This window comes from Marasmius oreades, chromosome 5 (assembly GCF_018924745.1).
Source record: "Marasmius oreades isolate 03SP1 chromosome 5, whole genome shotgun sequence".
Taxonomy (NCBI): Eukaryota; Fungi; Basidiomycota; class Agaricomycetes; order Agaricales; family Marasmiaceae; genus Marasmius; species Marasmius oreades.
This window is the reverse complement of record NC_057327.1, coordinates 3828038-3842364: the sequence shown is the minus strand read 5'-3', so window position 1 is coordinate 3842364 and position 14327 is coordinate 3828038. Positions and strand designations below refer to the sequence as shown.

The window sequence follows — 14327 nt, the reverse complement described above, 5'->3', positions numbered from 1 at the left end:
GCGAGGACCATACCCGTCAGTCTGGACTTCTGTTGCCAGAGGTCCGTGGGGAACGCAGCATCCGACGACATAACGAGAAACTTGGAGGGAGAGGGGGGGAGGTGGTCGGGGTGGGTTCCAAAGAACGTTGTTATGAGTATGGCTTTATGAAAAAAGAATAAGTATTGATTTCGGCACGCACGAGGCAAAAAAGATCCGCCGATGGTGAATCAATCTAATAACGTTACGATGACCCTTAAGTAGAGGGACAGATCCTGGGGAAACTAGCGGTGCTTAGGGAAAAGCGCGCGCTGAAACCGTCATTTTTTTTCTTCTTTCAAGCGGCAATGTCATTTGTCAAACAGTATCAAGTTGAAGGATCAACCAATGGTGCTTCGAAGTTTGCAAGAAAGGCGTGGGAAAAAGCGGCAAATCAAACCTGACCATGTGGTTGAAGCCAAAAGAAGAAAACGCGCTCCCAGTGTTCCTTCCATAACGACCATGGCGGCAAGTGTGCCCACTGACCTTCTTATCTCTCAACTGGGTCTTCAAACCCATCCTGCAGGCGGTGAGTCCCCTGGAACTGATCGTGGAACATAGGAACTGACTGACATGACTTGTGTGTGGCGTGCCGCACCGCATGTCACTCACATCACTTTAGGTTACTTCTTAGAAACAGACCGACAGAAAACTGAGATCGCCTCTCCATTTCGACCTGGTGAACGATAAATCATCCATACTCGAGGAAAGCAAGAACACCGATTCCTTTAACAGATGCAGCTCAGAGATCACTTGCGACGACCATCTATTATCTCTTAACGAAGGACAGCCCGACGGGTATCATTTTGAGAACCAAAGCTGTCGTACGTCCCTGTTCCCACCCCCCTCCCCCTTGCTATCAACCTGAATTGAACTTTTTGAAAAAGTCGTACCACATTCACCACCAAGGGCGGATGGAATACACCCTCATCACACCCGGAAGTCCTCTCAAGATCGAGAAGAAAATTCTAGGCACCGACACCGCCAACGGCGAATCCAGACTGATCGTCGTAGACCCCGGAGTATGGAAGTTTGCGAGACTTTTGCCAGAGGACCTAAAGGACGAAGCGAGGGCGAAGGAGGGATGTCTGATGACGATGCTTCTTGTTCCTGGTTTTGACTTTGAGGACCATGAGTTTCTGACGGCCGAGGGTCTTGAATCGCTGTTTGGGGGTGGTGCCCAGGGTGGGAAAGAGTATATACAAGCGTTTTCTGACCATGTATGGAAAAATTGAAATGAAAGCGACTTTTTCTGGATATTCCGTCTGATGCATAAGATGTACAGTGCAATCCCCTGGGCCTGAATGATCCGCTGTATCATTGTGGAGAAAACAAAATGCAAATAATCGCGAAAAGGATCGCGGAAACGACATCGCTTGAGCAGGTAAATGTCCCAGTCAGCCTACCTACCGTGGTAGTAAGTACAAATACGCATACCAATAGCAACGCTGAAACCATAAATCATGATATCCAGAAGGACACGTCGTATCAACATATGCCAAACGTACAATCGAATCATCAATCGTCCAAAGCGTTCAAACAAACGATACCTCCATCATGATCAAATCTTTCCTCGGAGTTTTTTCCCGAGCAACAGGTACCGAGAACCGAACAACAACACAGACGCGACGATCCCACACCCACCTATATAACAAAATCCAGACAACCATGAGCGTTCTTTCTTTCAGGAAACAAACAAACTAAACAACCCGCGCCTCAGCGGGGTGTGCTTACCAGCATATTCACCCATCGCCTGTATCCCCACACCCTTATTGACCTCCCCAGCCGTGGGAGCTCCAATCAAACCGGCGATAGCGGCGAAGATATTGAAAAGCCCAATACGGAGAGATACATCCCCCGAGTCGGCAAAAACCCAAATGGTTCGGGATGCCAGGGCGTTGTGGGGTGCTGCACACAAACTGTAGGGAGGAATAATGAGAATAGTGAGAAAAGACATTCTTGCAAAGGAAAACACCAAAACGTACGCGTATGTTACAGTGACGGCTACCAACGCAATCTCGTTCTCAACGGCTGGCCATCCTCCACAGAGGATAGCACCGCTCAAGGCTAACGAGGGGATAATGATATTGAACGCGCCTGACCAAGGGAGGGGGGGGGGTTCAGTACCAGTTTTAAGTCATGGGACTCGGGGTTGGAAGTACGCACCAAACTTATGAGCCACCATATTCGCTACAACCCTCCCCACACCTGTTGTAGCATTGAGTATAGCAATCGAAAGATATCCAAACTGTAACGATACAGCTCCTTTAGTCACGGCAGTAGATGCAACATATGTGATGACTGAAAAACAGAAAATACAGTCAAAATAACAGGGCTACCACCCACAAAGAAACACATACAGGTATAAAATCCGATGATTTGGAAAAGGAGAGCGAGGCAATACATCGAAAACGCAGGTGATTTTAGCGGTTTGAGACTGATAAACGGGATTTCACGCTTGGCTGCCACAGGTGGAAGACGTCTTCGGATTGTCTGTCCGACGTCATTGTGAGGGGGTGGATTTACTTAGCGGCCGAAGTAGGAAAAACGAAGAAACAGAACTTACAAAACTCGCGATAGACAGCCCCACCAGCACCACTAATGAAAGCATACGCATCGTCCATTTGAACCTGGTTTAATACGATTATAGGGCCATCGCGACTAGTCGAGTAAAATGACAAACATACCCGATCCGGGGAAGTAAAACCCCCGCGACGACAGGGTACACAATCCCTCCTAGGGCTGATCCTCCATAAGCTATTCCAAGAACCAAATCATACCGTTTCTTAAACCACTGAGCACAAATCGCTGCTATGTTAGCCACAAGGCAACCTGCTGAAAGCTAAAAAAGGAAGCGACGGGGAAAAAACGAGTTCAGCAATGCTTTGGGCGAAACAAATGACCGTCAATGGACATTTACCCCGCCTAAAATCCCTTGACACAGTAAAAGCTGCCAAAACCGTTCGCATTCCCCGGTGAGAAAAACGGAGAGGACGAACGCGAGGCTAGCAGGGATGAACAGGCGTTCGAAGTGTCCTAGATCATAGATCCGGCTGGCAATGACGACGAAGAGGAAGAACAGGGCACGCTGGATAGTGTAAATGACCGTATCAGTCGTGGAGAACACGAGGAGAAAGAAAAAGGAGTGTAAACTTGGGCAGCACCGATCCACGAACTACAGGGGGTGTCGGTTTTCAAATTCGAGTAGAAGCAGAGGGCATACGTACATGGTGGTAGGATCCAAGCCAATGTGAAGGTTTTGTTCGTAGTAGGTTTGGAAGACCTGCATATGAAGCACCTTAGTACGAATGAATACTGGGAGAAGCGTAGGCATACTAACACCCCACGAGTTGATGTAACCATAACTAAGAATGAAAAACGCTGTCAGACTCGACACCGAACCATCATCGAGCTCCATATCCTACCTTGTAAAAAGACAACACGTCAACTGCAATCCGAGATTTAGTTTTCGATAGAATGGGATTAAGGAAACGCTTACTCCCACAACCACAAACCAAGCTCTAGTTCCGCCTTCGGGTACTGTGCCCGGGATGTCTGGCAGCCAGGACGCGATGGCTTCAGAGGTAGAGGTGGAAGTTCCAACATCTCTTCTTGTCATTGTTCGATTGAAGAGGCGGAAACGGCGAACGAGACTTGCGAAGACGGGGGTCTAAAGAGAAGGAGGGGAAAAACGTGTTCAACTTGTCGTCTCTTATACTGCGATAACCAAGCTCGCGGTTGCTAATTTTTGGAAACGCGGAAGTTGCAAGTCAACTGCGGAACTAGCGTGCTACCAGTGATCTGCTCGCAGTGTGGAAGGATGGGTTTTATTATGTGGCGATAAAAGATCGGTGTGTGGTTGGACGGCCCCACGTAGACGTGGAGGTGATGCTTGTGCGAAGACACATGTATGATGGATCCTTGCAAAAGACATTTTTAGGGAGGGGAGCAGCTTTTAGGTATACGTACAGGTTTAATGACCGCGTACATCGTGTATGACACGCCGCCCTGCATAATCGTCGATTTTCTTGTATCATTGAATAACCCTCGGATACCTTCGCAACTTCACAACTTCACAATTTCATATATCGCATCTTCATAGTCTAGTAGTTTGACGATCCTGGTCGAAGGCTACCTGCATGTTGGCGGAATGGAAAGGATTTTTTTCCATATCGCACCGCATCACCGATTTCAGTTAATTAATTCTTGACCGCGTTTCGATTTGAAGAGCTTAGTCGTGCGCAATCACAAAATCTATTGAGATTCGAATATGAGTTTTAAAAGAGAAGCACGAAATACACGCGCACGCACTGCTCGTACTTCATTTAACTTCAACTCAAGCTCAGATCATGTTTCCTAGCACAAATTATCTGCTCGTTCTCCAGATGAATGGTTGATGAAGCATCTGAAGGCTTCTACATCCACGATTGACGCTTGCATTACGCCTTTTTGATTCCTGAATTGGTTCAAGTTTATCACTATCCTGCTATCATGATAGTACCTGAGAGTGTAAATGTAGTTGCTACAGAAAGAGCCTCAAAGGCCAGGGACGTACCAGATAATTTCGAAATGACTGATGAGGGGAGAAAGGACCGATGAAAATAGGTGGGAAGGTCGGTTCCTAAATCGGCCCACTTCCGGGACTGAATATTGCCGTTTATGGTAAGTGAGTAACTGGGCTCCGAAATTAGACCTCTGGTACCTCCAGACGTTCAAACATTCACTCTCAGAGGCGGAAGGGTTAAAGTTAAACGTTAACAATCATGTATTCGATAGTTGATGCATGATGCTGGACTGCATCGTATTTCTAGAGTCCGCTTGGTGATAGCGATACTAAAAGGCTAGAGCCTAGAGGAACGGATGGCTCAGCGTCACCGTGGCGCTTTACATAGAAAACAATCTAGAATTTTCAAAAGAAAATATGAAGAGAAAAATACCCAGGCCTACAGGTCTAAGTGGCACGCCTAATACACTCCAGGATAAATCTTAAACCTCACATCCCTCCTCCACGCCTCCCACTCCTCTCCAAACATCCTCTTCAACAACCGATCCTCATCTTCCGCCCTAAACACGCACAAAAAATGGGCCGCAACAACCGTTGTAAAAACCCACACCCCTATAGCGATCTTCCATACACCTTGTTGGAGTATACCACTTTCTCTGAGCCACGATCCAGGACATAAATGGTATATTGATACCCCGAGTCCGTTGAGTATGCCGCCTAGGTAAGATGGGTGGCGTACGATGGAATAAGGACCTGACGTTACGAGTTTTGGCGATTGAGTGATATTGAAGGTGAATGCATCACCTAGCGCTTTGTAGCATGCGAGGCGGAAGAAGCCCCCGAATACACCTATGAGCAATCCTAGCATCCCTATCCAACCAGGAGGTCCGGACGATCCCGTCGGAAGGAGAAGATAGTCAGCGAGGGAGTTGGGGTACTCGAAATAGGTCATCAAGATGAAAAGACATTCGTGGAGGGTGACAGCAGCGTGACCTATCTGGAAATTGAAACTTTCCTTGAGAATAACGCAAATCATTCAAATTCGAGCGAAACTGACATTGAGGGATGGATAAATATATGCAACGAGTCGTAGATGAAACCACTCTCGCTTTTCAGAAAATGACGGTCCAGGAGGGGGAAGGTTGAATTTACCAGCGCTGGGTGGGATGTAGATGCGGTTGAAGAGGTAGGCAGAGAGAACCAAGAGGGCCAATCTTGATACTATTCCTGCAGAGTTCATGATATCCATAATGAAAGTGAGGGGACGACTGTGAGCGACATGAGTTAAGTATAATGGCCAATATAGCAGGCTGTACAACTACAGTGGCACCGGGTGATTTCACACCAGGGATACCAAGCCGTGTCTATTACTGTCCTTTGATTAATTCCGTGAACACATGAACTCTACCATGACGGTCGGCTAAGCAAGCGCCTGAGGCCTCAACATTTAGTTCCCTCATTTTTGAATTCGTGTATAGTATATACTATTACTATTTTACTGTTGATCCTTCCCCGTCGGAACCAAATGAAAGTCGTACACACAGGATTTATTCACGTCACTTCCGAACCGCCGGAGTGTTGAGCGCTGAGCAGTCCTTCGAAAACTATGCACCCGAATGGGTCTGGCAATCCCAGGTAGCGTCGACAGTGGAAAACTGTATCTCTTCAGAGCCTTTCGAAGGCGACTGATCTCCCAACCTTTGCATGCCAGCAATGGCGTGGCAACCCTTGAATCAACAATGTAAGGAGTAGTATAACTACGTACTAGCAAGAATGAGGGACACGCACCAGACACGAAGGGACCACAAGACATATCCTAGAATCCCATATCAGTCCCAAGAAAATAGAATGGAAGGATCCTTACGGGAACATAAAAAACGCGACGTTCAACGGTTTGATGATGGCCACCCCGATAATTAGCGCTGCCCAAAATAATTGGGTAACGGGATATATACATACTGATCGGTCCTACGCACCGAAGATACTCGGAAGAATAATAAGCGCATCTCGGTTCAACACGGAACCAACAGAGGAAGCCCTAAAAGACCACACGCCTTCCAACTGCAAGGTCTTTCTCAAAGTGAGCCAACATAACGCGAAGTGTGTAATCAGCTCGATTAAACTGGAAATGTCTGCTTAGCGTAGAAAGTGAGAGGATAATACGAAACTCACAGGAAGCAGGCAATTCCAGGATCTCTAGGAAACGAGAGTCTCGGAAAGCAGAGGTCATCAAACCAGTGAGATACCAAGTTATGGTCAGCAATCCCGTACTTTATTCTTGATGCGATTTCATAAATGCATGCGAGGACCCTTATACAACACGTAAATCCAAAGAGAAAGGCTAGTCTAAGACTTTTGTTGTACAAGGCGTATACTAGGCACAAGTTAGTTAGTCCGGCGTGCTGAGTAATGTGAGCTGTATGTAAATCTCACTCACCTCGGAGGGTTAATATAAGGTGTAACAGCAAAAAAATAACATATGCCGCGAAGGCCTTGAACACGGCGTGGAGGAGGCAAGGCTGCAAGGACAATTTTGCCGCCACGGCAGATTTGTGGGAGTCGAAACTAAAAATGGCAATGTCGAGTCTGTGTAAAATCGAAAACAATAACCGTTATTTTCGCGTGCATTTCCGGCGTCAATTAACTGAGGCAGATTTGATTTTACTCACATCTGGAAAATAAGAGTCGTATATCTGCATAATAAGTACAGTAGTTGGCCAGTCGTCAGGTCCTTTGGATTTCTGGAAAGATATCAAATAAGTACCACAAAGGGGGAGGAGGATGATCAACGTCAATCCGAAAAACGTACGTCAAAATAAATTCTTTCTCCTCCCTCCGGCACAGGTACATATCACCAAATGTCAGGCTTATCCCGAGGCCTTATCAAGAGTTGAGCACGTTACTTAAGTAGCTCAAACATGTGAAGGAAGGCTTACTGGAGGCGAGGAGTCGTACGTTCATTGAGGTTTTAGGATACTGGATAATCGGGAGTGGGTGAGGGACTCAGGCTTGGTTTTATACCAACCTTTCGAATGAATTACCATTGTTTGGGGTCCGAGGTGGTTGTCGAGGCTGGAAAAGATCGAAAAAAATCAACTGTTCAATAGCTCTTAGAGCCCGCCCCCGCCCCGACTATGATGCCAGTTAATCAGCGATGACATCATCGGGAGGCCTTTCAAAAAGAAATAGGCGACCACCAGCTAGCAGAACGCTTGACGTTGTAACTCAGTTTGAAAGGGTCTTGCATTCTAGAGACTATACCGTAAGCAGACCGTAACGCAAAAGGCGACAGTAAATACTCACTAAATAGAACGGGCCACCTATATAAATGACCTAATAAGTATTGAGTTGAAAAAAAAGAGTTTTTCAAAAAAACTCCCCAAATCCGTATCCCTTCGACAGACTGGCATGGAGAGGATTCAATCAGGACGGGTGGTAGTACCCTTATATAGTGTCGAACAGGCTACAGGTGCCCGCTTATTATACAAAGTTGCCCACCCGTGTTACGAATCTGTCAAGTCGGGTACCTTATACTGCAGTCTTTTTCGCGAGTGACTGTAACGCGACTTGGGGTTCTTCGGTAAACGTTCAGGGCCGAATTAAGCAGATATCTGAGATTCGCATTGAACCGATCCTCCTGTATCCATGCCGAACAAAAACTGAACGGGACCGGACGTTGCCAAAAACTCGGAGAATATCCAGAGACAGATCTTGCATCCTAATCTGATAGAATTGACCGTTTTCATCAAAAGGAGCAGAAACGGAAGGACGTGCATACTGGAGTCTGGAAGGGTGGGAAGGATGAACCGGTAAATCTGCAGTGGATGTTTTGGTATTTTCGCCATTTAGTTGTATAGTGCTCCATTTCCCAACCGAATGTTTGGCAGGATGACTGTAGGAGGTTCAAACAACGATTATTTGATTGAGCGAAAAGAAAACTCACTGAAGTGGGGCAGGTCTCCGTACAATGGCCTCCCATATTCAAGAAAAACCTTGAATTCTGCGATGGCCACGCGCGGTCGTTAGCTGGCCAATGCGGCTTGCAAGGAATATCCGAGTCGAGCTTTGCATTACCCATAAACTTGAGCCCAGATCTATAAAACCTATCAGAACTAACCATCAATCATGCAAGTTGTCAAGCTAGTGGGGCGATCCAGGGCACAGTTCATGTCCCAAGGCGTCCGCCCTCGCAAAAAGACAGATTCGTCTAGTTTCCGATTAGACGGCAGGTGAGCCAGATAATGCCAGATGATACCGCTTTGGACAAACTCGGGAGCATTGAAAACCCATGGCCAAATTGAACGTGTTATCTTCTGCGTTTGGGTTACCGAATTAGTGAAGATAGATCACGTTCGAGATTCTCCTATAGAACCGATTATTTGGAACGAAGCAAGCATAACATTTAGTACGCACCACTGAAGTTCCGAAATAAGATTGAGTCAGCCCCTACACGTATCAGTTCTAACTGGGTATAGCTAGTCTCATTACTGTAAACTTAGTTAATTTTGCCACTGTCGAGGGCAACGTTAGGTGAGTGAGATTTAGACAATTTCCTGATGCGCTGATTCGGTTATTGGACGCCTTGAGAGACTCGGAATATGGGAGGCTGTGGACCACCATGGGCGTCGAGTCCAAAAAGGCGGGTTGTTTGTGTGTATTTGCTTCAAAGCTCCACCACGTTTTTCCATTGACCACGACTTCACCCCGGCGGACGATATCGATGACGACGACTTACAATCCTACGGACTCTTTCGTTCGTTATCAGGCGCCTCCTGGACGAAATAGCGAATAATTCACGACTGAGGTTCTCTCGTCAGCTTTCCTTCCTCTCCATATTTGTCGACTTGTTACTACCTCGCAATGAAGGTGATTCCAACGCATGCGACAAGCCTCTCCTTCGAACCCACCGCAATCGCGAAAAGTTAATGGGGTATGGTGCTGAACGAAGAACCGTCGGAAACGGGATGGGAGGTGCTTGATGCTTTGGCGAAGGAGAGAGACATCCTGAAAGCAAAGGCGAGGATGGGAAAGCGTTAGATCGCGAAGACAAAAGATGCGAGTTCTTATTCTAACGAACACGTTCTTTCACCTAGTGCTCTAAACATCGACGTGCTACTACGAATTCGGAGGCTTATCCCTCTCCTCCCTCCCTCCCTCCCTCCTCCCTTCCGTCCCCTCTAGTTTCCAGTTCGCTAACACTCTCTCAATATACTTCCTATCGTATCACCAATTGTACATACGTGAGATGGACGAAACCAGGAAGCTATACAGCCACCACAACCGGGCTAGTGCGTAACCTTGGGTCGCCTTCCAAATGTTCTTTTTTGTGGTTCCTAAAGACTTGATGGACGACCGATCGGAAATGGACTGTACCCCCCCCCCCCCGGTCATTGGGCCAGACCGGGAAAACGCAGTGGGGAAACTTGATCATATGGACGAGGATGCGCGGCCAATCTGCAATACAGATCATTGCTCCTAGCGGCCCTATGATCCAAATCATGGTCCTTTCTTTTTATGAGAGAATAACGAAGTGTATGGGATAAGAGCGTCGTCAGGGAAGGCAAGAACCGACGTCTGCATCATACTATTGCATATCCCTCGAGTCCGCTTGGTAATAGCGGTAAGAAGAAGGGATGGCTCAGCGCACTCTACGCACTCTATGATTTTACGTAGAAAATAAGCTAAAATTATCAAAGGTAAGATATGAAGAGAAAAATAAACTATCTAGGCCCGCGGCCTGGCTGAGCGGCGAGCTTAATACAACCCAGGATAAATCATGAACCTCACATCCTTCCTCCACGCCTCCCACTCCTCCCCAAACATACTCTTCATCAACCGATCCTCATCTTTCGCCCTAAACGCAGCAAAAACATTCGTCGTAACAACCGTCATAAAAAGCCATGCCCACACTGCGACCTTCCATGCACCGTGTTGGAGTATACCACTTTCTCTGAGCCACGATCCAGGACATAAATGGTATATCGATATCCCGACTGCATTGAGTGATACGGCCAGGTAAGATGGGTGGCGTACGATGGAATACGGGCCTGACGTCACGAGTTTCGGCGATTGGGTGATATTGAAGGTGAATGCGTCGCCTAGGGCTTTGTAGCATGCGATGCGGAAGAGGCCTCCGAATATACCCATGAGCAATCCTAGCATCCCTATCCAGCCGGGAGGTCCCGTTGGAAGGGGAAGATAGTCAGCGAGAGAGGTGGGGTACTCGAAATAGGTCATGAAGATGAATAGACATTCGTGGAAGGTGACAGCAGCGTATCCTATCTGTAAATGGATTTGTTTAACAATAACGCAATAATTCAAATTTGAGCGAAACTGACGTTGAGTAATGGAAAAATATATGCAACGGTTCGTAGTATAAACCACTCTCGCTTTTCAGCGAACGTTGGTCCAGGAGGAGGAAGGTTGAATTTACCAGCTGGTGGGGAATAGGTGCGGTTGAAGAGGTAGGCGGAGAGGATCAAGAGGGCGGATCTTGAAACTATTCCCGCAGAGTTCATGGTATCCATAATTACTTCTGAACTGGAAAGAATGAGTACTTGAAGTTGAAGCTACCTTTATACCATAGACCCTTCAATAGTGGAGTACACCGGATTATGGAGTACATCGGATTAAGCTCGAGCGCTGGCGTTAGTCATCCCGAATTTCCCTGATATCCACGAGAGAAACCTCTCGTATCCGGAACCAGAACAACGCCATCTTCAGTCGAACACGGGCATCCGATATCTTCGGACTTCCACACATGCACGTGCCATGAAGGCTCTGACCGAGCGCTAAGTGTAAATCTGAAATTTAAAGGAACAAAGAGCTGAAACATACCCAAACTTCTCTTCGTGCATCCTTCGGACGAATCTTTGACGCGGGAAGTTGACCTTTGGGCAAGAAAGCGAGGGATGGCGGTAAGCCAGCGGCATAACTTACCCCCAAAAATTCAAACTCCAAGCTACTTACGCCTCAAGGCACACAAGTGCGCGGAGTTGTATGCTGGAGTGTTACCCTCCGCTCCGGGTACCAGGTGTACGCTGACTATCTTGCTTGCGACAGTACAGCTCCGCTCATGTGGGATGCAAGATGCCCGATATGACGTACGGCAAAGTATGCCGACGACGGCCCACGTGTGAGTTATGCGCGGCTTGATGCATCAGCGGCATCCGCCACAATTAATTATCTTTGCCGCCCGAAACTGGAAGGCCAAATCTCCGGATTCTAATCCTGTCTTTGTCGTTCGTTCCGCATGATCAACTTAGACGGAATGATATCAGACGGGACTGAACGGCGCATCCAGAATGTATAGGTTACATCCTACAAGTTTATTATCATTGCGAATAGCCACGCCCGTGAAGAAACCTCCGCGATCAATAAGTAAGGTCGTAAAAAGTTATATTTTGATGTTATAAACACATGTTCTTCTAGAGGCTTCCGTCATTATAATCCAAGATAATGAATGAAAAAAGTCAAGATTTTGAGGTGGCGGCACCTATAACTCGTCGCTCTGTGCGTCCCGGGCGGTTCTGTTAAAGAAAGGAAGTTGTGACTCAAGGCAATCGCAGAAAAACAAAAGATATATCTTACGAGCCATTGCGTTCTTCCTGTACTCCAGTACTGGTTTCAGCCCCGTGATAACCCACCGGCGGTATCTTATAGCCACCCCTCCATAATTTCGTAAAGGTCCCTGACGGATCATACGACTTTTGCACACTCCTTAACCTATCCAAGTCCTCCTTCGTAACCGCACGTTCGTATATACGCTGCTCCTCATTTGCATAGTTCAAATAAACGAACTGGCTTAGTAGACCACGTCTCTGAGCTTCAGCCTCACCCCAAGCACCAAGGGCATTGGTGGCATTTCTCATGACAAGTTCATCTGCAGGGTCATCCCAAGTGACAAGGAGAAGAACAACTGCCAATGCCATCGTTCAGTACTCGGGAAAGGACATCAACGCTCCGATAACCAATACTCACAGACAAGATCATCGTTTGCCTGGCTCAAAGCATTGAAGACCGGGGAACCAGCTGATTTTGCGATGAAACTCTTTTGGAGGGCCTGGAAACCAACAACCACAGTAAGGCCATCCCGGTTGTTCAATGGCGCAAAGATGTTGTCCGCCCTTGTACGCATATCCTGGAAAAACTGTTTATCAATCTTCGTCGTGAAGGTATACCAATGAGCCCGGGCCGTGGGTGCGAGTGCGCCTTGGATAACTTGGTTTATAACATCATGAGTGCTGCCCACTAACTCTGAATGAGAAATAGGCTCTACGGATGTGAGGGGACCTTGAGGGACCCCATCGAGAGTGCCCTGAACGACTGAAAATACGTCTACGCCGCCTGCTGAAGCGTAAGCGACGGATTGGAAGTAGTCGGTGTTTGTGTCATCGTGTCCGTACGTCTCGAAAGCTCCAAGAAGGTCTGAAGTGCTTTGATTGGTGATAGGGTACGCGCTGACAGCTCCCCATATCACGGGTTGTGGGAATGTGGTCATCTCATACTGAGTGATGACACCGAAATTTGATCCGGCGAGCTTCAATGCCCAGAATAGATCCGCGTTCGTGTCTTTATTCACACTGACTATGGATCCATTCGCGAGGACAACCTCGTAATTGAACACGCTGTTCGCACCGAAACCTTTGTTAACAGACTCGAAAGTTATACCACCTTTAATGTTGGAGTTAATAGAAGGTTCAGGGAGCGCAACCGAGCTTCGGTTCGAATATCAAAAATCTTACCTCCGGCAAGGAAGCCACCGACGCCAACGAAGTTGTTTCGAGCTCCAGTGGTTGATATATTGAATGGGGCCAGGGCAGCGTAAACATTTATCCACGGTGATCCGGGTCCCAACTTGACTGTCTGGTCCTTTGCAGAGATATCAATCTGGTTCAATGCCCTCAGATCAATAACGACTCCTCCGTCGATGTTCGAGGACCCTTTCCATGACATATGTCCACCAGACGCAACAGCGAATGGGCATTTATGAGCCTTCGCAATCTGCAGTACACGAGAAACGTCCGAGGCAGAGTTCGGCTTGACTGTGCATGTTGGGAACAGTTCCTGTTGTTGGAGGGAGTAATACGTCTGGTGTCGAGCATTGTATTCGGGAGTACCACGTGCGAAGACTCCCACTGAGGGTGGTAGCTCATTGCGGAGAGCTTTGCACTTTGGGAGATATGGTCAGGCATCGTCGATGTCTATGCAAAGAAATAATACACTCACGCAGGCTTTCCCTGATTTTGAATCGATTGCCTGAGTTTCAGGCTCTTGACATAATACCCCCAGGGAGACTGAAGATGCCAGTAAAAACAGAAGGCTGTAAGACACCATAGCGGAGGGAGGAGGAACCTGGCACACCATATCTCTTAACCGGAGGTACCCTTAAGTACCCGTGAAATGTACCTGTCGGAGTGAATGGGATTGATAACCGTGAAAATTTGTATGGGCCGGCGAATGGCTGTGCGCGCGGTGACAGCAGAACTATCCCTGACTATATATGGCCACATATCTTACCACGATGTGCCAACTAGTGGCTAGGGCGACCGCTTGATGGTACTACAAAGACTGTAACCCCGCTACGACGTTTGCTGGAAAGAAGAGGGTCGAGGAAACGCTGAGATGAGATATTAAAATGATGTTACCTAGCGATACCCGAGCTCGGAGTTCGGGGTGGAAATAGTTCTCAGGCATATATCTCGGTGCCTTAGTAAAGGTACCCAGACCATTCAGCTTGTCACTGTATATGTATATCGTGGAGCAGGGAGCTTGGAAGTAGCGGAAACTAGGGTGCAGCATGCCA

The 14327-nt window shown here is 47.4% G+C and overlaps 6 protein-coding genes across 7 annotated transcripts; 1 reads left to right on the top strand and 5 right to left on the bottom strand.

The window, feature by feature from the left end:
- The first annotated feature begins 451 nt into the window (after positions 1–451).
- On the top strand, positions 452–1273 carry E1B28_009398 (uncharacterized protein). Its single transcript, XM_043154292.1, has 4 exons — positions 452–547; positions 641–697; positions 754–842; positions 906–1273. The coding sequence occupies exons 1-4, from the start codon at positions 481–483 to the stop codon at positions 1251–1253; spliced, it is 561 nt and encodes a 186-aa protein (XP_043009583.1). The 5' UTR covers positions 452–480; the 3' UTR covers positions 1254–1273.
- Positions 1274–1579: 306 nt separating this feature from the next.
- Positions 1580–2635, bottom strand: E1B28_009397 (uncharacterized protein; the record flags this gene model as incomplete). Its single annotated transcript, XM_043154291.1, has 6 exons — positions 1580–1662; positions 1753–1937; positions 2004–2115; positions 2185–2319; positions 2379–2511; positions 2585–2635. The coding sequence occupies 6 exons, from the start codon at positions 2633–2635 to the stop codon at positions 1580–1582; spliced, it is 699 nt and encodes a 232-aa protein (XP_043009582.1).
- Positions 2636–3054: 419 nt separating this feature from the next.
- E1B28_009396 (uncharacterized protein) lies at positions 3055–3637 on the bottom strand (the record flags this gene model as incomplete). The annotated part of the gene is made up of 5 exons (XM_043154290.1): positions 3055–3193; positions 3246–3301; positions 3359–3383; positions 3444–3466; positions 3518–3637. 5 exons carry the CDS (start codon positions 3635–3637, stop codon positions 3055–3057), a joined length of 363 nt encoding a protein of 120 aa, XP_043009581.1.
- A 1345-nt stretch (positions 3638–4982) lies between these two features.
- E1B28_009395 (uncharacterized protein) lies at positions 4983–5771 on the bottom strand (the record flags this gene model as incomplete). The annotated part of the gene is made up of 2 exons (XM_043154289.1): positions 4983–5519; positions 5580–5771. 2 exons carry the CDS (start codon positions 5769–5771, stop codon positions 4983–4985), a joined length of 729 nt encoding a protein of 242 aa, XP_043009580.1.
- A 4505-nt stretch (positions 5772–10276) lies between these two features.
- E1B28_009394 (uncharacterized protein) lies at positions 10277–11040 on the bottom strand (the record flags this gene model as incomplete). The annotated part of the gene is made up of 2 exons (XM_043154288.1): positions 10277–10804; positions 10861–11040. The coding sequence occupies 2 exons, from the start codon at positions 11038–11040 to the stop codon at positions 10277–10279; spliced, it is 708 nt and encodes a 235-aa protein (XP_043009579.1).
- An 835-nt stretch (positions 11041–11875) lies between these two features.
- On the bottom strand, positions 11876–13943 carry E1B28_009393 (uncharacterized protein). Of its 2 annotated transcripts, XM_043154287.1 has the most exons (6): positions 13886–13943; positions 13751–13818; positions 13267–13693; positions 12503–13195; positions 12113–12440; positions 11876–12051 (listed from the first exon to the last, which is right to left on the bottom strand). In XM_043154287.1, the coding sequence occupies exons 3-6, from the start codon at positions 13475–13477 to the stop codon at positions 12018–12020; spliced, it is 1266 nt and encodes a 421-aa protein (XP_043009578.1). In that variant the 5' UTR covers positions 13478–13693; positions 13751–13818; positions 13886–13943; the 3' UTR covers positions 11876–12017. The 2 variants fall into 2 exon arrangements, with proteins under 2 accessions (XP_043009578.1, XP_043009577.1); XM_043154286.1 differs by having other exon boundaries at positions 13751–13943.
- Between the last annotated feature and the right edge of the window lie 384 nt (positions 13944–14327).